This window comes from Fukomys damarensis, unplaced genomic scaffold (genome assembly GCF_012274545.1).
Source record: "Fukomys damarensis isolate Sample0158 unplaced genomic scaffold, DMR_v1.0_HiC HiC_scaffold_17, whole genome shotgun sequence".
Classification (NCBI taxonomy): Eukaryota; Metazoa; Chordata; class Mammalia; order Rodentia; family Bathyergidae; genus Fukomys; species Fukomys damarensis.
In genome coordinates this window covers 70,310,162-70,334,266 of record NW_022900929.1, presented here as the reverse complement: position 1 = coordinate 70,334,266, position 24,105 = coordinate 70,310,162, and the positions used below count along the sequence as shown (strand labels likewise).

General features: G+C 42.5%; 1 protein-coding gene across 4 annotated transcripts; it reads left to right on the top strand.

Moving 5' to 3' along the window:
* Positions 1–17: 17 nt before the first annotated feature.
* On the top strand, positions 18–23,931 carry Vcpkmt (valosin containing protein lysine methyltransferase). Of its 4 annotated transcripts, none has more exons than XM_033765166.1 (6): positions 18–769; positions 848–958; positions 1,121–1,190; positions 1,963–2,082; positions 5,344–5,448; positions 22,947–23,931. In XM_033765166.1, the coding sequence occupies exons 1-6, from the start codon at positions 492–494 to the stop codon at positions 23,133–23,135; spliced, it is 873 nt and encodes a 290-aa protein (XP_033621057.1). In that variant the 5' UTR covers positions 18–491; the 3' UTR covers positions 23,136–23,931. The 4 variants fall into 4 exon arrangements, with proteins under 4 accessions (XP_033621057.1, XP_010630891.1, XP_010630889.1 ...); XM_010632589.2 differs by lacking the exon at positions 22,947–23,931 and adding an exon at positions 20,560–22,939 and having other exon boundaries at positions 19–769; XM_010632587.2 differs by lacking the exon at positions 22,947–23,931 and adding an exon at positions 19,372–19,701 and having other exon boundaries at positions 19–769.
* The last annotated feature ends 174 nt before the right edge of the window (positions 23,932–24,105 follow it).

Here is a 24,105-nt window from a genome sequence, read left to right as displayed (position 1 = left end):
ATAAGGAACAAGGGGAGATTTTTGAGTCCTCTAGGTAGGTATGTATGACTACACACATTTTCACAACGATGTGAATTTTAGGGGGTGGCTGTCATCACTATCAAATTCATGTAGCAAATTTCCAGCAACCATTTTTATCCATTAGGAAAAACAAGGGTCATAGTAGGAAACTTCCTTGGTGGAATCTGAGAAGCTGCCTGATTTAAGACCAGAAACAACTGTGTCAGCTTCCAAGCAAGCACAAACACTCTGAAGTTTGCTTTTTTTCCTTAAAGAGCAGGTATTGGTTGGAAACGTGATTTAAATGGCAGTTCATTAGGTCAAACGTGTGAATTAGCTAGGGGAAGTGCTTAGGGAAGCGCCCTAACAGGAGCACCAGTCTGGCCGCCTTCCGGGCTTTGTTAAAGTGCGCACGCGCTGTAACGCCCAGGCCGCGGTAGGAGGCGGGACACGCAGGCGTGACGTCACCGTGCGCCGTACCCGAGGCCGCGATGGCGTCTCCTCGAGAGTCCTTGGTGGAGGATCCAGAGGAGGATCCGCTGCGGAGCTTTGTGAGAGTTTTGGAGAAACGAGATGGCACGGTGCTACGACTGCAGCAGTATAGCGCCGGCGGCGTGGGTTGCGTTGTCTGGGATGCTGCCATTGTCCTTTCCAAATACCTGGAAACGCCTGGGTTTTCGGGCGACGGGACCCACGCGCTGAGCCGACGGTCGGTGCTGGAGCTGGGCTCGGGCACTGGGGCCGTGGGGCTAATGGCCGCTACGCTTGGGTAAGAGCTGGTGGGAGAGGGCACCGCTTTGCCGGCTTCCAACCCTGTGCCTACGGCTCAGTCGGCATTATTTTATAGGGCTGATGTTGTAGTCACCGATCTTGAGGAACTGCAAGACTTGCTGAAGATGAATATTAGTATGAACAAGCATCTTGTCACTGGTTCTGTTCAAGCCAAGGTACTGAAATGGTTTGTATGGCCTTTCAGCTTGTTTTAAGATAACTTATTTCTAGTTTGCTTTAAATTGCATTTCACTAAAAGCATGATTGTTACGAAGGGGACTTTTTGATCCTTCTACAAATCAAGAATATTTAGAACCACAGTTAAAAGTACTTGTTTGACATTTTTAAGGGGATCAGAAATAGAAGACTTTCCTTCACCAGACTACATACTGATGGCTGACTGCATATACTACGAAGAGGTAAGTGTTAATCAGGGAGTTTCGTGCGTCCTACAGCATGTATTTATTACCATTTTGACGTCTCTGAATTCACGATATTTATAGTACAGTTAGTGAGGTACTGAAGAGAAGACTGAAGTCACTAGGGACCAAATAAATGCACTCATGATTAGCATAAGCCCTTGAAGCATACTGAGAAAGTGCTATATGCACTTTTAGTAGAGGCTTCAGTAAAATTTTTAAAGCATTTTATCATTTGAATCTGTTAGGAAACAAATAATGTCACATTTTTTTCCTTAGCTGTTCCCATAAATGTTAATCATGATTTTGAGAAAGTTGCATTTTCAGAAATTTGTTGTTCTATAGTAACATTTATTAGATCCATGGGATGATTTTTTTCTTTATCAGCTATATACTATCATTTTTAAAATAATGAACATTAAGCCAACTCAGCATTCAAACTATGGTCAGATTACTCTTGTAGAATAAATTGTTGATTAAATCATAAGTTTAATTAGATTAAAGAGTGAAGTCAGTTGTTTGTTTTCTCCAGGTACTCTAAAATTCAGTCATTTGAATTTTTTTTCTGCAGAGTGAAATCAATATGATGGTTGATTAGTTGAGAAGAGTTTACCGGTTAATAGTTTAAGAAGTTTTAACCATATGGGCTTTGTTAGATCGAATCAAAGATGCATAAATTATAGGGGAGTTAATCCTCCAACCTCCCCCAAGTCTGTCCTATAATTGAAAAATTTTGAAGTCAGAAGCAAAAAATATATTTCTCTTTTAATAGTCTTTGGAGCCACTGCTGAAAACTCTAAAAGATCTCAGTGGATCTGAAACTTGTATTATATGTTGCTATGAACAACGTACAATGGGGAAAAATCCAGAAATTGAGAAAAAATATTTTGAGGTAAGTATTCTATTAGATCAATCTTCTTGGTGGATACCATTCAAGCAACCCCTGTGTGACTGTTGTACTATTTTACAGCAGTTTTTGAAAGAGGAAAACAGTAGTTAGTGTAGATCCAAGAGAGAAGTTCCTTTACCAACTCATCATTCTACAAAGGCCCCCTTTGTATTTCTCTTTGTATTTCTTCATTTCTCTCTTTTCTAATTCGGTGAAACTGTATCCACAAAACAGTATAAAATAATAATAGTGACAGTCTGTTCTGATGAAGTTTTTAATTCTTATTAGTGTGAAGCGGACTTTTGGGAACATATTAATGATAGATACATTGCTTTTGGAGAATACATGTAGGAGTGTGGAGGTGATAAGTTTTTATTTCTCTTTCTCTACATTTTTATGAAATTCTTACCTATATACCTAATTTCAGGGTCTTTTGTGGGGGGGGTACCGGGGACTGAACTCGGGTCCTTGTGCTTCCAAGGTAGGCCACCGAACCGCTGAGCTAAATCCCCAGCCCTCTTTTTTTTTTTTTTAAATAAAGATTCACAGGAAGTTGCAAAAGTTACATATAACACCTTATGTGTCTCATACCCTTGTGTGATCCAGACTTTATGTGGGCAAGAATTTATCCCATTACAAATGACTATTTTTGAGGATACATTTGTCTAGCACTGCATTTTTGTCTGTTGAAAAGACTACTTTGGTCTAATGAGAAAGCAAATATATAACTGTTGGATAACATTTTCATGTTTTTTCTTTTACTTACATATCCTGCTTTATTATAATTAATACATATTAACTGTATAAACTATAGGTTTTACTGTAACAATTTCATATGTGTATATATTGTGCTTTAATAGTACTCAACTTTTTTACCTCTGTTTCCTTCCTTTGTCTGCCCACCTTCTGGTCTCCTTTAAAAGTCCCTGTTCTGCTTTCGAAACATCTTCCATGTGAAAAGAAAACATGAGATATTTGTCTTTCCATCTGGCTTACTTTACTTAACAAGATGTACTTCATTTCTGTACATTTTCCTACTTTTTTAGACAGGGTCTCACCATGTAGTTCAGGCTGGCCCTGATCTCACAATGTAGCCCAGGCTGGCCTTGAACTCATAGCAGTCCTCCTACCTCAGTCTCCCAAGTGCTGGATTACAGGCGTGCCCCACCATGCCCAGCTTTCCTACATTTTTTTTTTCTTTTCTTTTTTGGTACCCAGGATGGAACTCAGGACCTTGTGCTTGCGAGGCAGGTGGCAGAACCACTGAGCTAAATCCCCCACTTTTTCCTACATTATTTATAGCTGAATAATACTGCGTTTTGTGTGTGTGCGCATGCACATGCACCATATTTTCTTTACCCATTCACTCATTGACTCTTGACTGTTATGAGTAGTTCCACGATAAAAATGAGTACACAGGTATTTCTTTTGGATACTTTATTTGAATATTATATACCTAGGAGTGGCATAGTTAGGTCATGTTCTAGTTTTAGTATTTGTGAGGTACCTTCTGTATTCTTAAAAAGGCTACAGTAGTCGCAGCTGCTTAACTTAGAGATCCAGATTTTGCAAACAAAAGAGTTTCTGACACCACAGTCAATGCAACAAAATTGAGTTTAATAAATTGTTAATTGACACACAAGTACCCAGAAGAAGGAGAAAGTACAGCAGGAAATGTTGCCAGATCAGAAGAGCTTCTTCACCTGAAATTCCAATTCCAACACCAGGAGTCCTGTGCAGGGAGCGTTGGGGCAGAGCATCCCCTCCATGGATGAGACTCCAGAGCCCCTACCAGTGAGGTGCCCCGTAAATAACAGTGGGGACAAAAGCGGCAGTGTCCCAACAGTGTGAGTGACCAGAGGCAGGGAGTTTGTGGCCCCCAAGAATTGGCCAAGTGCCTGAGGGAACAAACATCTGGGTCTTCTAGGTGGGCAAGAAGAGACTGACCTTGAGAGCTGGCCAGGCTTACAGGTTATTTCCGGCCATGTCAGGGTGCTCTGCCAGGAGCCCCAACAGTTGATCGTTAGAGCAAGACCATGACACTGCATTGGGAACAAGGACGACCTTTCTATACTTAATTTTAATTTAACCCTTCACCTTCACAGTTTTCCTTAGTGGCTGTACTCATTTCCCTTTCCTCTAGTGAGTAAGAGTTCCTTTTTCTCTGCATCCTTGCTGGCATTTGTTATTCTTTGGTTACCAGAGCCATTTGGGCTACATTGAGATGGAATCTCTTGATGTCGGATTTGCATTTCTTTGATGGACAAAGATATTGAGCCTTTTTTCATTTATTGACCATTTGTTGTACTTTGGGAAAAAGTGTTCATATCATGTGCCTATTTTTGATTGAATTGTTCTTTCATTGTTTTTGGGTGGGGTTTTTTTGTTGTTGCTTTTTGGTTTTAGTTCCTTATATATTCTGGTTATTAATCTACTGATAGACTTTCTCCTGCCTTGTTACTCTGGCTAAAATTTCAAATACTGTATTGAATTAAAGTGAATACCCTTGTCTTATTCCTGATTTTAGAGGAAATGCTTTCAGTTTTTCCCCACAGTATAACACTGGCTATGGATTTGTTATATGGAACTGTTTCATATTGAGGTATGGTACTTCTGTACCTATTCATAGCTTTTATCATAAAGAGATGTTGAATTTTATTCAAGGCGTTTTTTAATCTATTGAGACATTCATGTGATTTTTACTATTGATTCTGTTTATATGCTCTCTTACCGATTATTGATTTGCATATATTGAACCATCCCTGCATCATTTGTTTCTTGAATATGAAGAATGTCATTGAACTTTTGAAATGATGTGTAATTGAGATTGGGGAGGGCAGTACTAGGGATTGAACCCAGGATTTTTACACTGGGCTATATCTAAGCCCTTTTTACATTTTTAAAATTTTGAAATAGGGTCTCACTAAGTTGCTAAATTATCCAGTCTGGGCTTGGATTCTAGATTATTCTGCCTCCTCCTTCTAGAGCACTGGGATCACAGGCCTGTGCCACCACACCTGGCTTGAAGTTTTTATATTATTAATTGGTGTTCATTGAGGTAAAACATATGTAAAGAGTGCCTATATCAAGTGCTTAACTCAATTTTTTATATATATATGACCTACTCAACATAAAGACCTTACAAGCCCTCCATATTGCCCTTCCCAGTTAGTACTCCTTTGGAGGTAACCTGCGTTGTGATTTATGTCACCAAAGGTCAGTTCATATTACTGAGTTTGAAGTGTATTTCTTTTAAACTTACAGCTCCTTCAGCTAGACTTTGACTTTGAAAAAATTCCTTTGGAAAAACATGATGAAGAGTACCAAAGCGAAGATATTCACATTATATACATCAGAAAGAAAAAATCAGTAAGTATATTCCCAGTTCTTCATCCTCTGAGATTTCATCATCTGGTCACTGACTATATAGGTTTAATGTGTGGTCAGGGCTTTAATTTTCATGTGGTAAAATAGCTATGATAATATGCTTAGTATTAAATCACTTAATCTTACTTGATTTGGGTTCTTCTTCTGAAGTATACAGGCTTTTTTGTTTGTATAGTGCAGGGCCTCTCACATGCTGGGCAAGTGCTCTTCCACTCAGCTAAGCCCCCAGCCTGGCAGGCTTCTTGGTCAGTGATCCGTTCCAGCTGTAAATGATATAGCTTTGTAATTAAATGTGTTAGTAGTTACTGTAGCAATGTAATGGAGGTAGTCAGCTTAAAAAGAGGGATGGTTTGTTTTGGCTCACAATTTAGCCATGATTGGTTGGCTCCATTTTGGAGCTTGTGATACCGTACTTCCTGGCAGGATCATTTGGTGAAAGATCCCTGTTCACCTCCTGGCTGAGAACAAAAAGAGGAAGAGGCAGGATCCTACTGGAAGGCCTCCCACTAACTAGGCTTCACCTTAAGTTTCTGCCACTTCCCAGTAGTGCCTTGTGCTGGAAATGAAGCTTTTCATATGTGGGCTTCTGGGGCATGCTTACCAGCCCACACCATTGGGCACTACCCCAGACAGGTGACTGAGCTTGACGTTTCTCTTAGCTCCGTGAGACTTTAAAATGCCAGTTCTAACCTTGTGAACTTTACCCAGTCAAAGGAAAAACTTTATAACAAAGTAAAATATTGTATAACCAGGCAAATCTGTCTATAAGAAAAGTGCATTCAGTTAAAAAGAATTGATGTGTACTCCCCTTGTGTGATACTGCTTTTACGCCATACAACAATCGCATTTTATACAAGTTGTGTCTGACACCTGGTTAGGCCTTGTGGAAGGGAAGAATTAAATCTCAACCATTTTGGATGCCCAGCACCTTTGGTAAACATGACTGGTTTAAGGCAGAGATACAAGGGTTTTATGAATTAACGGTGCTAAAATTTAGTAATCCTTGTTTATTCCTGTTTGATTCATTTTGTTCAAGATGAAGTTTCCTAATTACGTGGATTGTAGTCAAAAGCAAATACAACTTATTTAAGGAATAAGAGTAAGTAGTAGGGCTAACTAAATGTGATAGGATCAGTAATTCAAATCAACTAATATTTCTGTGGCATCATGCTAGAGGTATAAAAAACTTTTATATTGTAAGGGATCTAGGTTTAGCTGAAGCTGTTGTGCAGTTTGAAAAGTAGAATGATTTTGAAAAAAAGTTTTATGTTTCTGGGTATAAAGGCCTCTTAAAAAATTGATACAGTTCTGCTGGGGATTTAGCTCAGTGGTTCTGCCACCTGCCTTGCAAGCACAAGGTCCTGAGTTCGATCCCTGGTACCCCCCCCAATTTTTTTTTTTTTTATAAAATTCAAAAACCATAAATTCACCCCCTTGAAGCATAAATTCAGTGTTTTTTTAGTAATATTCCCAGAATTACATAAACCATTATCACTTTCTAATTCTAAATGTTTTCATTTAAAAAGAAACCCCATACCAGTTAGCAGTCACCACCTAGCTCCCCTTGCCCCCCACCACCGGCAGCCATTAATCTCTGTGTGTTTGCTGCTTCTGCACGTCATATAAATGGAATGGAGTATTATGGGGTTTCTTGTCCCGCTCTCTGTCACAGTTTCCACGTTGTAGCATGCTGTGGCCTTTTACTCCGTTTTATGTTTAAATAATACTCCTTTGTGAGAATGTATATGTATCATATCCATCCATTCCCTGTGCACTTTCTGGCCATAATGAGTAATGCTGCTGAGAACATTCATGTAGACGTTCTTTCTATAAGTGTATGTTTTCTTTTTTTGTTTGTTTGTTTTGGTTTTTTGAGACAGGGTCTCACTATATAGTTGAGTCTGAACTGGAACTCTCTATGTAGCCCAGGCTCGTCTCAAACTCACAGTGATCCTCCTGCCTCAGCCTCCCGAGTGCTGGGATTACAGGCGTGCACCACCACACCCGGCTATAAGTGTATGTTTTCTGATCTCTTAGGCATATACCTAGAGTGGTATTGCTAGGTTATTCTTGTTGCTGAGACAAAAATACCTGACACCCAGAGTTAAAGGAGAAGAGCTTTATTTGGCTCACAGTTTGTAGAGATTTCAGCTCATAGTTGGCTGGCTCCCAAGGCAGGGTAGCATGGCAGAGGGGCATTGCAGAGGAGAAACCATTCATGCCAGGCAGAAGACAGCAAAAGCAAGCAAGAAGACAAAAGTGACAATAGCAGCTTCTTTCTACTTCTTATATTCTTATCTGGGCTGCCTGGATTAGGGGAGGTGCCCCAAACCATTCAGTGGGCTAATTTAGTAATTTTACACTCTTAATCCCAGCATCACATGTTCTAGAATCAGCACCTCTGGAAAAGCCCTGACCACATTGGGCTTTGGTGGGATGTCTAGACACAAGCCATAATATAGGAGCTTTGGGTTTAACTTTTTAAGGAATGTGTTCCAGATCTATTACTATATACCAGTGATGGCAAGCCTTTTAGAGCTTTCAGTGATAATGATCAGCTGGCTGCAGCCTTCGTGCCATAGGGATTCACCATCACTGATCTGTACCATTTTACACTTCCCACAGTAGCTTGTGAGGGTTCCAGTGTCTCCACAGCCTAAGTAAGCAACATGTGCTGTAGTCTATCATTTTGACTATAGCTATCTTAGTGAGCGTGAAACAGTCTCATTGTGGTTTTTAGTGTCATTTTCTTAATAACAAATGATGTTGCATATCTTGTGTCTAGAGAAATATTTTGCCCATTTTCAAATTGAATTACTTGTCTTTTTACTGTTTTAAGAGTTCTTTCCACACCTTGGATACTAGACACCAGATATGATTTGCAAATGCATTTGTTTTGTGGATTGTCTTTCTATTTTTTGATGATATATCTTGGGTAGCACAAAAGTTTATAATGTTGGTAACATCTGATGCATCTATTTTTCCTTGGCTGCTTGTGCTTTGGGTGTCTGATAAGAGCCATCTGTAAACACATTGGACAGTGTTCACTTGAATTGTGTTTAGCCACCCACTACTGGACATACCACCTAGAATTAAGTACCCAGTAAGTATTAGTTGGAGAGGAGAAATGAATTTTTGTGTCCATTGTTTTCTTATAGACATTGCCATCGTGAAAACTTTAGCTGTCTTACCCAAGCCTTTGCCAACATGGGTAAGCTAAAGATGGGAATGCAGCATGGGAAGATTGTTCACAGACTTTGCAGCATGTTCTTAGAGATCCAGTACATGGGTGACAACCACCATGGGCTGCCTGCAATGTGAAAAATACTGCCTGCCTGCCTGCCAATGGGCCTGAAATCCAACTTAGGTTTACGTAGCTCGCCATCACGTTCTGCTTAAAAGGAACATTGACAATCTGTCACTCAGAATTGGTATTTAGTTTAGCCTGAAGTTTACCAATAGCGAAGCAGCATGGTTGACTCAACTCAATTCCAAGCGGCTGGCGATAAATTGATCCAATTTCTGAAGACACATCTCTCTTGCTATACAATAATGTTTTAAATGCAAACCAGTATATTTTAGTTTATCTTCAAGATACATAAATTTAAAAGGCTCACTTTATATAATTATGAGTTTTATCTTCTGCTTCATATAATATCTTTAATACCTGAATGTTCTTAAAAAATTGAGACTGTTGTCTTGTGTCTTATATCAGCCAAAGTTTTATTCTTGTCCTCTACCAGATGTATGATTGGTTCGAATAGTAAATGATAAATAGTTACTAAGAAAGTGAATCAAGAGATTGGGGTAACAAGAGGTACTGTTGCTTTGCCTGATCTTCACTTGGGAATGGAGTGAGAATAGAATGCCCAGTTTGAGGCGGTGCACTTCGTGGCCCATGCAGTTTTCCTGTGTATATATATTCCAGGGAAGTCTGGTTTAAAAGCACTAGTGTTGACTTATTTACCTGAAGTAGTGAAAGAATGTTCAGTGACTACAGATGTGGTTCCATACTCACTCACCCAATGATTTTTCTTCCATGTTGTCTTGTTATAATAATTGTCTGTCCATGTAGACTAATTTTCAAGGACTTTTCATCATATCAGTTCCAAAGAGTAGGAACCAGATGGGATTGTGGTGTTTACAGGCATTTGGTGCTAGGTGGCCACATTTTATGTGTTAAAATAAACATTGTTTTTGAGACCTTGTGACTTTGTGAATCTTTATAGCTTTGAAGAAAATAAACATTCTAAAGCAAATAAGTGCTTTTCAGAAGGAGGAAAAGCAGCCCTGTTCAGAGACTTGGAGGATCAAAATCAAGAAAACTGTCTCTTCCTTTCAGGCTCAATTAAATCCTTACAGTTTGCTCTGCTGCTCTGTCACAAAAAGTTTGTTCATATTGCCTTAGTGTTTCATTTACACAGTGTAACTGAAATGTGTAAAGCTTTGGTAGTTACAGTTACAGCACTAGCTATTATGAGTGAGATCTAAGGACCAATGACCAGTTTCTGGCTGGTTCCATGACACTTGATTAAAAAAAAAGTTTTGTCATTAACTGTAGTAGTCCCCCAGATTCCTCACCTCCTTTCCCCTCCTCTCCCTTTCACGTAACATCAGTGCTGTAGGTTTCAGCCCCTAGGTGTACTGTTGGCAAGCCCAGCTTCTTTACCCAGACAGGTGTGATTTGCAGTCCATAGCTGCCTGGGGACTCAGGCTGATGTCAGTCTCACAGCCTTGCTTGCCCTTTCCCTTCGCTGCCCTGCTAGCCCCAATCCTTTACCCATCACTTCATTTGCACATCTTCATCTCGCCCTGCTTCTGGGGAACCGACCTAAAGTACTGATTTACTGTGCCAGGAAGTCCTATGTAACAGCTGGGAGAGATCTTTCTCCCCTCTTTAGAGTAACTGACACTAAGATCAGAGGACACTGCAGGGCCTGCTGAATGAGGCGAGCCAACTCAGGAATATGCTCTCACCACCCACTGTTCTACAGACAGCCGTGAAGCCTGGGAGAGCCCTGGATCTCAAGGGATCCAGTCCTTTGGTCTCTCCTGTTGGGCAAGGGAACAGTGCATCTCCACTCGGAAACCACAGCAGGGAGGGCTGGGGATCAGTGTTCAAGATGCTTGTATGAAGGGAAGACCAGCATGTCCCCCTTAGGTTGAATTTGGGTTTGCCCAACGGATGAACTCTTACTCCTAAGCATGGTGGAGACAACTGGAGGGATGAAGTGGGCACTGTGAGGCAGAGGAGAATTGATTCAAGCTGGAGGCTGAAACACCTGTGCGGCAACGTGGGGTAGGTGACGCAGAGGCAGGTACTGGGGGTGTGACGCCACGGTAGGGGGGACAGCCGTCCACTCCGCATTGCCCACGCCTGCAGGAAGGCTGGGGAGTGAGTGTGTGGGGGTTGCACCTGTGCATTGCAGAACCATAAACCACTTAGCAGAATGCACTGTAGCAGCCAGGAAGGCAGTATTTCACAAGCCTGAAGCGGCAACCAAGAAAAAGCCATTCTCAATCCCCAAGCAGCTAAATAGAGATGTGGTATTCTTAAGGGGCTCGAGGTAGTGTTGAGGTTTAGCCTAGATTGAAAACCAGGCAATAAGAAAACCTCCTAGCATCTACTACCCTAGGGGAAGAGAATAGAGAGGGGGAAGTTAAAGTATATTTTAAAAATCATCTTGAGATTAGAGTGGACTAGTGCTGCATGAGAAAAAAAACTTCGATGTGGAGTGTTCTGTGAAATAGGTCAACTGAACAGGACTGAATTTTTAGGAGCTGAAAGACTGTTAAAATACTGCTTCTGAAAATTTAGAGAACCTGACCATGAAGGTGGTGCTACTCAAAAGGAAAGCAGGATGTAACAGTTGGAAAAAGAAAATTGTTGCAGGTTTTGCCTCTGTGACTTCAGTCTCTTCTGAAAACTTGCTATAAAGATCCTTGGGGTTGCACAGCCTTACATCCTAATCTGCCGTAGTTTGTAGCCAAGGGTCTTTGGATTATGTGTTTGGTGAATTTGTAGGTGGAGTTAGGCTACTTTATTTTTTGTTTGTTTTATTGTTGAGTTTTTTTTTTTTTGGTACTGGGGATCAAACTTGGGACCTTCCGCTTGCAAGGCAGGTGGTGGAACCACTGAGCTAAATCCCCAGCCCTTACTTTAATTATCTTTAATAGTATCAATCCGAAGTGTTAATGGGCTGCTTCTTATATTCATGTTCTCAATATTTTATCCTTGAAATTTTCTTTATTGTTCATATTAAATACATTAACTCAGATTCCAGGTATTCAAAGAAAAATGTGAGAACTACAACTGTTGTTCTAAAAGGTTCCTGTAGATGGCATTACTTTACTTTGTGGTTAAATAGTTTATAGCAGAGAAGTTGTGAAATACAATGGATTTTTGAGTTGCAATCATATTTGCATTTTTTTAAGGTGAACTAAACTTGATTTTAAAAAATAATTCTACCTATTATGATTTCCTTTCAGAAGATAACATGATGGAAATAAAATGATCATTTTCTTATAAAATTATAAATGGTTTATTTTCCATTTCATCATTATATATTTTTTGAATGTCAAAGCCACATAATCTGCAATTTATAAAACATTTTATCTGCTGTTAATGTCTGCAAGAGGAAGACATTTAAAGTACTAAATTAGTTCAAGTGAAATTCTGAAAATTCACCTTGAAAGTACTTTTACATAATGCATGGTTTTACATCTGAGGTACTTGAAACTTCTAATTAATTTTAATTAGTTTCTTAAACCAGTGTTCCTTCCTCATTAGAGCAGTAGTTCTTACATCAAAAGACTGAAGCTCTCTCTTTGGCTTAACTCAATCTAGTTAATCTTAGGTCAGCTATTTGACTTTTGGGATTTGAACAGAGTTTTGATTCATCAATAACAAATACAAAGTTAGAATTTCAATTTTTATACCATAGACACCTGATACATAACGTAGAAAGAAGAAAGTGCAGCAAGTCTTACTGAAAAGTAAACAGTTTTTATGTTTCAAAGTTTGAATGGGAAAGCAGTTAATTCTCAAATCATTTTCAGTATTTATAAGTTTAAATTGTTAGTTTTTGGGGTCTTAGAAGACATTGTCTAGAGTTTTATGTGTTGGTGGAGTTTGGTGGGTATCTAGTGAATCCCCATCAATTAGGAGATGCATTCTAATTGCTTCTCAGCCTTTTGGCTAAGATCAATGGACATGCATTCTAAGTAATGTGCTATTCATAGCAAGGTACCATAGTTTGCAGGTAATAGACTGAAAATGGGCTGAAGCAGGTTATCTGTAGTGTTTTTCTCATGTGAGTTCTGAAAACGGTGGCAGAGGATAGACCTGGGGGATAGAGTACAGTGGATCCTTGACTTACGAACTCAGTCGGTTCCTGAGGGCTGGTTGTAACTCCAGTTGGTTGTAAGTCAGTACAGCTGAGATCCAGATGTTTACCTGGGTATATGCTATAGTTAACAAGAGGCAGATGAATCTTCTATTAGCCTAATTAACCCAAGTTGTTTGTATGTCAGGCTGGTCGTATCTTGAGGGTCCACTGTATCTGGATTGGAACCCCCGTGTTTTCTAGCTTTATGACTTGAAGTTAAACTCTCCGTGCCTCGTTTTCCTCATATGTAAAATTGAGGATCGTAATAGTATCTACCTCATAGGTTGCTGTAGGAATTAAATTAGCTTAAAACCCATAGCACTCGTTAGGTAGTTGGCATACAGTAAGTGTTCAATAAATGTGATTACAGCTGGACTGGAATAACATGTGGAGAGCTAGAAAGTGCAAAATAATGCCAGTCAGTTTAATCTGCTGCTGTGTGAGATCTAGACATCTTTTTAGGTTAGAGTATGTATGTAACCTTCCACCCCCATCATGGTAAGAACGGCAGCTGGGGTAGGAGGTCAAGAACATTGTTCCATAGTGCCGCTACTTGAACATGTTAGAGCTGAACTCAGGACCTTGTGCTTGCCAAGCAGGTGTGTCCTCACTGAGCTATATCTCTGGCCCAAGTTTAGCAAATTTGAAAGGAAAATACGGTGGAAGAAAAGTCATTGGTGTTCATTTTTACAGTTCTAAAGGAAATGAGTATTCAAAGGCCAGCAGGGACAGAGGACGTTCTTGTTGATGAATATGGGACCCTGGGTTTGCTGACGGGAGCTTCAAACTTCCATTCTCCTCCCCTGCACCATTAGTCAGTTCTTCTTTGGACCGTTCTCATCTCTGCTAGACCAGAGAGCATTTATGTAGCAGGCAGAGAAGAGGACGAGGTCATTTTTCTAAGGTCTGGGACTGAACAAAATATTGCCTACCAATTTTTCAGTGTTTAGAGGTATTCTGTGTGCTCAGTGTATGTGGTGGGGTGCAGGGCTCACCTATTTCCTCAGGCCAAGTGTCCTTATCAACCGAATGAGAAGACCCTGGGTTGTTTTTGCCTCTCCATCAGCTAGTATAAAGTGTCACTCATGCTTTTCTGCATCATAGGAAACATTCAAGTTGGTGGACCAGATTGTTCTGAGTATTCAACTGCTGGACTTAATTTTTAGAAACCTTTCTTACCTATAAATTCATTTTTAAGAAAAAATTACTTAATTCTTTAGCAGTCTTTAATATTTGCATGGCTGAAAACATTGTTCCTTATAAAGCAAGGTTAAAGTTTTTTAAAAAGACCTGGCCTATACAGAGCTCTTGTAGGCGTAAATGCTTCAGTAGTTAGCAAATTTCAGGTTATTAGCTCTAATGAGGTACCACTGTTAAACTCTGGATGGGCTGGTGCTTTTATATACTCCAGTGTTTTTTTTGTTTTTTTTTAAGAAAGTTTAACTCAGATTTGTTAATGTACTGAGCTCCGGGCATTAGTGGTATGAGTTCCAGGTCCACGTGTGAGCTTATCATTGCTTTGATAAATCATTGCCAGGGTTGTATGTACAGTACAAACAATCACATGTACCTACATTCGATACTCAACCTTGTTCTTTTAAAGAATGTGCTCTGCAAACCTGCTTGTACCGATTGTACAAAACAGCTGCATACAGAGGTATTCTGAATATATATAACACACTCTACCCACAGCTCAGATGAAAAGCTTTCCACTTAACATTCAGCATCCATGTCAAGGATAATCTTGGGGCATATAAGTCACATAGAACATGGGACAGGTTTCTAGAAACTTAAACAGGAAGAGCAAGTTTAGCACTCCCACAAATGATAAATGTTTAACTAGAAAATGCCTTTGGGTTTCAGGGATATTCATGAATATAAGTACAATATTTTTTTGAAATATCTTCTTCCGAAATCTTGTTACAAGGTTTTTAAAAATTCTGTTGTTTAAAACTTTTTTTTTTTTTTTTCGCTCTTGAGCATGAATTGGACACCCACGGTCAGTCTGGTCCTCTCTGTCCCTCTGAAGCAAATGGCTGTTAACCTGAGCTTGCAGAGAACGGCAGGTAACAGGAGAAGCATAATGTAGGCAGGAGGAACAGAATTCCCAGTTAGCTCTGGAATCCTCTCCCTTCAGTTCTACAGGAAATCACCTGACCTTAACGCACCCACGCTGGAATATGTTTTTCTCTCAGCTGATTACCACCTAATCCAGCTCTGTCCTTGGGCAGTTTAAACTCTTGGAGTTTTAGTTCCTCTTTTGGTTCTTTTTTTTTTGTACCGGAGATTGAACTCAAGACCTTGTGCTTGCGAGACAGGCATGGTGCCACTGAGCTAAAAACCTGGCCCCTCTTTTGGTAAAATGAGAATGGTGTCTACTGATCAGCACTGTGGTGGAAGTTAGACTAGGTAACATTGGGAGGCAGGAAACAGAGGCCTGCGCTCTTCCTCCCGACCATTAGACTGGTGAACTGTTGCAAGCTGGAGAGACACTCATGAAACCATCCTAAGTAAACCATGTAGAACATGGTCAGAAAAAACAAAGGCCTCAGTCGTCAGAAAAGAGCACGTGCAAGTCACTTATCTTTATGTCCCAGCCAGACTCCACCTCCTCTTTTGAATTCCACTTTTCATCCCAGAACAAAGGAAAAAAGAATCTTATTTTTTAAATCCTGTATGACATTAATAAGGTAAAGGGCACTGGTTTGATACTTCGAGCAGAAGGCAACGGCAAACACAACCAGAGGAGCAGTCCCCATGTGAAAGCATGACATTCCCAGTACAGCACACCAGTGGAGGCTGCAGGGGGCAGAGGCCTTCCTGGAGGCCCCTCGGAATACTTAGGAGAGGGGCACAGCAAATGAATGTGGCTTATTGCCATTTGAGTTCCTTCACATTTAACTGAGCCAAGACCCTATGTGTTGAGAGTCTACAATACCTAATTTTCAAGATCCTGGACATACTGTCTCAGCCCTTCTCATCAAACTCACCGTCTGTGGCTTCTCTGGACCATCCAGTCAGTCACCAGGCACTGTGCTAGGTATGAGTGTATCTCAGTATTCTGTTGGGGACAGTTAAGATGCCTCCTTAAGCTGCCTACTCATCTGTGATAGACAGTCGGAAAATCTGCAGTTGTGGGAGAAGTACTAGCTCCAGTGGCAGTGGAAAGGAGGTGTGGTTAGTCCTGCCTGAGTTGGTCAGGGAAGAGTTCATGGGGGAACCGCTTACTGAATTTCATGAGGGATGAATTGAAACTCACTGGACACCCTCTCCGGGGTTCTAGACAAAAACATCATCAGAAAATGGTTCCAGTATGGTTAGAGCATGGTGTGCGTAAGAAGTGGCTGCTTGGTTGGCAGGAGTCTAAGTTGAATTCTGTAAGCAGCAAGAGGATATTGAAATACTTTAAGTCAAGAAGACACTTGGTCACATTTTAGAAAGGATTCTGATGGCAGTTTGTGGGTAGGCTGGAGAAGGGCAAGAGCTGGGGTGAAGAGATCAGGAAGGCGAGAGACTGGGAAGTGGGCTTTGAACTTGGGGTATATCCTTGGGGCTGGTGTGGGGTGAGGATTTGAGAACAATGTGCGGCTAGGTTAATGAGGGGCGGCAAGTCACGGGTGTCCAGGGAGCAGCTGATGGAGCTGAGGCCCCCACAGCCTGCACCACACCCGTGCAAGCGCACATCTGAAAGACCCCCTTTTCTTTCAAACACTTTGTCGGAAATAGTTGCAATATGGTGACTTTATGAAAACTACAGACTTTGCTGCCATCTGCCAGAAAATTGTCATGTATTCAAATCTTACAATTTAAGAATCAACAGTTACAGTTTTAATTTTTTTGCTTTAACTTCAAAACAGTAATGTTGTCTTCTGGTAAATGGAATCCCCTTTCTGTGGCCTGCTTTAGTGCCCAGCCTGAACCATGTCTGCAGGCCGGATCAGTTATGTGTGACCGCAAAAGGAGTGTGTAGTTACTACTGATAAGAAACTCAAGTCTTAACACAACTTACACCAGAATGGAAATCCAGGGTGTTCAGAAAGTGGGGAATCCTTAGCCTCAGTCACTGCTCATTGGACTTAGTTTACCAGGGACTGAGGAGAACTTGAAGCCTACAGAGCCAACACTGATGATGTTAGTGTTGAACTCTGGGGACTGGAATTTCCTTTCTGTTGACTAAGCCGGTTCAGTGCTCTCTGCTCTATGTCTGGTTTCCTTTCCTTGGTCATCGTCATTCTTAATTCATCTTCTCTGTAGCCTTCCACACTCCCACACAGCTGTCCTTTAGACGCCTCTTCACAGAGCTTGCATTTTCATGATTTGAAATCCAAGCCTTTCTAGACCTCCAGCGCCGACTCCTCTCTAAAGCCCTGGCCTCTCCCCATCAGCTCCCTGCCTGGCCAGCTGACAGGATGTCCATTCCTAGAGACCCTTCTGCTCACAGACTTGTTCAGTAATGGCATCACTGATCTCTTTCCATCTTTAATTCCTTCTGCTTCTACATAAAACTAATACATCATACAGTGCACCTGGTGGGTGCTGCCATCCCTGTTTCAGTGCCATCACCTCATGCCTCCAAGTTAAGCTGCTCTAAAAGACCCTCTATTTTCAATATCTGTGTAAACAGGGTGGCAGACCACGCTCTCTGAACTTGGACTTGCTCACCTTTCAGCATCCTTCTCAGAAACCTCCCCATAGCCTGCCAGGCTAAGTAGAAGCTCCATGCTGGTATTCGGCTTCTTCCTCAGTGTGTCTCCTTTTGCTTCCCTCCTCTGCTCTTCCCAGACAAGACTTCACTGAATACCCAGCATGCTCTGCTGCTTCTTTGCCTATGATCTTTTCAAGTAGTGGACAGTTAGCTATAATTTCTGCCCCCATCAGGCCTTCTCACGACTGTCTGACAGAGACACTACAAAGAAGCCCACTGCCTCCCCTACCACCACAATCAGCCAAACAGCCTCATCTTCCAGTTACAGGGGAGTGGGTGTCACAACACCCACATTAACCCCACAGAGCTCCGGAGGGAGAGGCACTTCCTCTTCTGGAGGTCACTGGTGCTAGGATAAAGTACACCACCAGCTGCCCAACACAGGAAAGTAGAATCTAGAGGCAAAGAGAGAATTTAGGACATGGTCCTGATGATTCTATTTGAGCCTCTAAGGCCAGTGATGCCTGAGACCAGCCACCTCTCCCCTTTCTGCTCATCAGATCCTACTCTTAAGATCCTTCCCTGACTGTGCTTTTTCCAGGAAGTAATCTGCTTTTTCAGTTTACATTTTGTCCATAATACTAACCAAAGCATCTTCAGCAGTGCAGAAACTTCCCAGGATACTGTTGGTTGCTGATCATATGGGAGAAATCTTAGCCTATCGAGCTGGAAAAGGAAACATGAAACTAGTCATGGTGGTATGGTGGCACAACCTATAATCCCAGCACTCTGGGAGGCTGAGGCAGGAGGATCGAGTATTCTAGTTCAGCCTGGGCAACTTAGTGAGAACTTGTCTCAAAAAATACAAAGTGCTCGTGATGCAGCTCAATTCAAAGACCCTAGGTTCAATCCCCTGGTGCCACAGATCAATCAAATCAGAAAGCAAAAGGGAAAAACAAAGCTTATTATGGAAGTGGTTTTTAAATGAGAATGAAAGAGCAAACCCAGCCCTTTTGTCTCCAGAAAATGTCCAGGCCTCCGCTTCTCGTTCCTAGCACCATTGTTTGGAGGGAGTAACTGGAGGGCCAAGGAGATGAAATTCCTGTACGGGCAGACCCCGGGCACCCGAGAAGTGGAACAAGGGTCCAAGTTGTGTTGGGGAGCTACTTGGGCAGTGGGGTGCAGAGTGCATGCTTGCTGCTGCTTTTCTCCTGCGCTGTGGGAAAGCCTCATGAAGTTTTTTCCCTCTTTCGTTGTGATTCCCTTCAGTTTTAGGAAGCCTAACACCTGCGTTCAGCTTATGTCTGGTATTAAAAGGGAGAGGCCAGGATAGGAAACACCAGCCCCTTGTTCACCCTCTGCTGGCCCAAAAGAAGTCAGCATCCTCTAGATGGTTATGATCAGGAAACGCCAGACGAAGGGTACAAGGAGGGCTCAGTGGGTCTGGAGGGCAGGGTGGGCGTGCACATGGGAGAGAGCCACCTGGGAGAAATGAAAGCCCAGCCCCCAGCCGTGCACACGGCGGGGAGCTGCCCTGTGCCCTGTGTGGACCGAACATACATTCTCCCAGACTTAGGCTGTCACACTCCAGAGTGGTCAGGGTACTTGAAAAGATTATTTTCTTTTTTCTAATATCAGCCAATTTGAAACTATAAGCACAGTCCATTCCCAAACCAAATTGAGAAGGGAAAAAGAATCACAAGACCATGAATTTCAAGAATTTGCATAATATCTTTGACTTTCACAGGGCCGAACTTTACAAAGACGGATGATAATTATTCACTTACTGTTCTCAGTTGATTTTTTGTTTGTTTGTTTTTTGGTTTTGTTTTTTGGTACTGGGGATTGAACTTGGGACCTCGTGTTTGCCAGGCGGGTGCTGTGCTGCTGAGCTAAATCCCCACCCCGCAAAGTTGATCTTAAAGGCAGATGGTGAGTAGCAGATGATTGGCTGCATTTGTAGGAAAATTAAATTAACATCCAATAGGAAAACAGATTAAATGTTGGTGTTGAATATGGATGAGCTTGAGGCTGTCCAGACATATGTAAATTCTGCCTTATGTCACTGCTTATTGTAAGCAAGGCTAACACAAGATCCCAGCTAATATCACCGCATAGCAGTTCGGAGCTTTGCATTTGGGTGAAGATCTCTGTCCAGATGTGTGAAATGTGAGTAGAGAGTAGAGAGAGAGAGAGAGAGAGAGAGAGAGAGAGAGAGAGAGGGAGGGAGGGAGTGTAAGGCTAAAGACTCAGAATGTAATTGCCTCGTGAATGACTGGGGATCTATGGCTTTATTTTTCTCACCAAGATCTCCAGAGCACACATGTAACTTTCCAGATAACCTTGAAAAATGTCACTATAACTTTGCAGCAAAAATAAGTAAATAATAAGTAAATTAAAACTTGTTTGGGCCAGTGGGATTTAGCTCAGTGGTGCCTTGCCTGCCTCGCAAGCGCAAGGTCCTGAGTTCGATCCTCAGTACCACAAAACATTTTTTAAATAAAAATAAAACTTGTTTACCTTAATTCCATGAGCTTCCTAGTGAGGAGCATGGCCTCTGTGAAGAGAGGTTCTGCCTGTTCAGACTGCCTGGCTGGGAGCTTGTGATGTCTGAAACTGCCCTCCCTGCAGGGCTCCTTTGCCTTTGTTCACCTTGGGTTCCCCGGCATCTTTCTAAACAGTCAGTGCCAAATTCTGACTGCAGTGGACACCGTGGACACTCAGACCCCCTCAGTCACCTGTCCCTCTCCTGACTGAAGATTTGCCTGCACATCCTTTGGTGGGAACTTCCTGGGCCAGGCGGTAGCCAGAAGGTGACCAGCTGCCAGTCCTTGGCAAGGGTCCTCTGAGTTACCCCTATCATCAGATGGGATTGTTATGAGGATGACGGAGCAGGGGTGACGTTTGCTCTGTCCCCCTCTGTTCAGAGGGGTTGGATGTTCAAGCAGCAAGATGGATGAGAGCCAGATGTCAATGCAGAAGCCGATGGAAATGCGGGTCTCTGCAGTTGGGGCTCTTGGCTGACAAAAGGCTGGATTCCTTTTTCCCCTTCACACACAGGGCTCCATTTGAGGAGAATAAGCAGCCCACTCTCTGGAGTGAGCAGGACCTCGGCTGCAGCTGCATGGAAGGGAGTGGAGATCACCGCACGGCCCTTCGGCCTTTCCTGTCTTATGAAGCTTGCTCCTCTCGCTCTTCCTCTGCACAGAGGACCAGCAGAGGCAGTGGGTCACCGGCTGCCTTCATGTTTTGTTCGGTGACTTGAGCCTGTGGCTGGTGCTTGGGATCCCCCCAGCCGCCCACTATCCTGTACAAGAGTCGGCCCTGCAGGGAGCATTGCAGGACAGAGCCTGGGACGTGACAAGTGCTTTATATATACTTAGTAGTCTTGCTACAGGAGCACAGAGAAATGACCTCGGTTTCCAGAGGATTTCATTTGACACCTTGGCTCGATGCGATCTTCCTAACCTTCTGAAAGAGTTTAGAGATGCAGGTCTTCTTGGGCAGGCTGGAAATGCTGCTTCACTTTGGGATCTCTCAGGACTTATTAAAAGCAGCCGGGGTCGTGGGAAGCCTTGGTATGGACTCAGGCAGGCGCTGGAATTCTCTTCGACTTCAAGCTTGAACCTCAAGATGGTTTGCCAGCAGGAACACACGCATGTTTCCTCTCTATGCTGACTTTGCTCAGAGTTCTTCAGCTACCTGGAAAGGCACAGCTCTTAAAGTTAGGGATGACTGGGGCAAAGTGTAGAAAATCGCCCAGAGATCACGGCACACACTCCATTCCATGTCTTTAGTGCATCACTCCTCAGTTGATGGCTGGAGAAACAGGTGCACAGCCAGGGACAGCGAGGACCACGTTCTGGCTGCCACCACTCACCCAGGAACAGTGAACCCCACAGTGACTCACTACTCTGAGAATCACTGCACAGACCATTTGCCACAAGTGCCTTCTTACTTCCAGGACCCCGACCTCTTGAGGGCAAGGGTTAGGGTTAGGACTATGGTTACTGTTAGGTATGGATTAAGATTAGGATTAGGGCTAGGATTAGGGCTAGGATTAGGGTTAGGGTTAGGTGGGGTTAGGTTTATAGTCTGAAAGCTTCCTATATTTTAACATTAACCCCGACCTTAATTCTAAACGTAGTTTTGGCATTAGCCCTTTTCCTAGACATAATCATAGCCCTTATGCTAAATGTAAACCTAACCATAGACCTAAACTTAATCCTAACTGTAATCCTAAACCAAGTCCTAATCATAGCCCTAGACCTAAACTTTAATGTAAACCTAACCCTAACCAAAACCATAGCATTAACCCTGTCTAGCCTTACCATAGCTGTAAACATAGCTTTGCATCAGCCTTAAACCTAAATCTACCCATTATCCTAACCTGAAACCTAACTATAGCCCTAGCCATAACCCTTATTTTAACCCTTACTCTAGCCTTCACATTAACCCAGAACCTAACACTAACATAAGCCTTACCCTAGCCCTTACACAAACCCTAAACCTAGCCATAAAGCTAATCCTATCCATAACTCTAGCCATTGACCTAAAACTAGCCCTAGCGTTAGCCTTAAACTGACACAGACCATAAACTTAGCCCTAGTCCTAAACCTAAAGCTAGCTCTATAACAGCCTAAACCAGATTGAGTTGGGGATTTTGCTCAGTGATGCTGATGCCTGCCTAACAAGTGCAAAGACCCGAGTTTGATCCTAATACAAAAAATACAAAAACTAGGCGTAACAATAGCATAGCACTTGCCGTAATACTAAATCTTAACCCTAAGCCTAACCTGAAATTCTAACCTTAAATATAAGCAAATTGTAAGTGTAAACCCAAAAATAACCTGAACTCTAACCTTAGCCCTAGTCCTAGTACGACACCTAGTGATAGCCCTAACCCTAACCTTAAATCTAAACCTCATGATAACCTAAAAGTAAACAGCCAATGATCAAATTGTAACTCTAAAACCTGTACTAACCCAATCCTAACACTAAACTAGTCAGAATACTAACCCTAACCGTGAATTTATCCCTAACCATAAATCTCACCCTAACACTTTCAACCTAACCCTAGTCCTAGCCCTAGGCCCTAACCCTAACCTTAACCCTAACCCTAACCCTTAGCAAATTGTAAATTTAAACTTAACCCTAGACTTCCGCTCTGGCCCAGCCCTCAGCTGTAGCCTTAGTCTTACTCTGTACCTAACTCTGATCCAGACCCTAATCTTCAGCAAGAGTCCCAAAGGCCCAAGAGGCATCCATACTACGGAATTCCCTGTGGTGTTGGAACTGGGCCATGATTTCACTGACATTCGCTTACCTTCGGGGAGGGGGAAATAGGAAGCTGTTCATCCTGCCCCAGCGGCCTCTCCAGATTTTAAATATTCCATCCTGTTTGTGGCTCTGTTGGTCTTTTTCGTGTTTCCATCTTGTCTCGCCAGGACTGGAAGTCTTTGCATCCTGCACCACCCTTGCACTTACTGCTCGAGGAATACAGTACCCAGTTATCTAGTTCGATTGATAACCCGCTGTCTTGTCTTGAAGCATCTGCGATGTGTGTGCCAGGTCCTGCTGCGAACGTCAAGATGAGTCCTGGGAATGGAAAGTGCAGCGAGGATGGGAGAAAATGAGAGCTCATTTCAGGGTTCGGTGGGGACGGCAAGGGAGTGAGGGGTGAGAGGCCTGCGGGAAGGGTGGGGAGGCACTGGGATCGGACGTGGGGTGCAGCCGGAGGGGTCCATCGGCCATAGAGTGGGGTGCAGAGAGGCTGAGAGGGAAGAAAAAAGGTCCAGAGCACGGGCAGACAAACTGCTCTGGAAGAAACGGGTGAGTACATCAGCGGGACTCTTGGACGGAAGGAGAGGAGGAGAATAGAGTGGGAAACAAGGGGAGAGGAGGAGGCACAGCTGAATTTGGACCTGGATGCAGCAGGGAAGGGGGCCCTCCCCTAATGTCCTTGGGCTTGGGAACTCGGGCATAAGCAGGAAGGAGCTGAACTCACCAGGGACCCATTGCTGGGTGACTTGGAAGTGGCACCTGCAACTCAGAAGTAGCCTCGAGCCTGATGGCCAGAGGACAGGGAAAAGACTGCAAAGCCAGGGATCTCTAAGGCCATCCTCCCTCCCTGTCCCACTCTCACTGGCCCCAGGTCTTTTACTCCTGCAGTTGCTGTGTCTGGGAGTGCGTGGCTCTGTGTGCCTGTCTGACAACGATGCGATTTTCTTGGGATGGGGAGATGGTTAGGCTTTGGTTCACACAAGTCTTTCAGTAGCTCTAGATTAATTTGTCCCATTGTCACTTCTCAAAGAGTTTAACAAAGTATCAGTTCACCATACGATCAAGTTTACCAAAATAACTGCTTTATCAAAAGCTTGGTGTTTTTTTTTTAAAAAAAGCTTGTTTCAAAGATTACTCCATAAATATACTCATGCATATTTTCTCAGCTATATTCAGTGAATATAAATACATCTTTCACACATAGCGATTCTGAAGATGTTCGATAAACAGGAATATATTTTATATTAATATAGTTGGCATGTATATATTTATCAAGAATAAACTCATACTTATTATGGGCTTCATTGTACCCATTTTCAAACT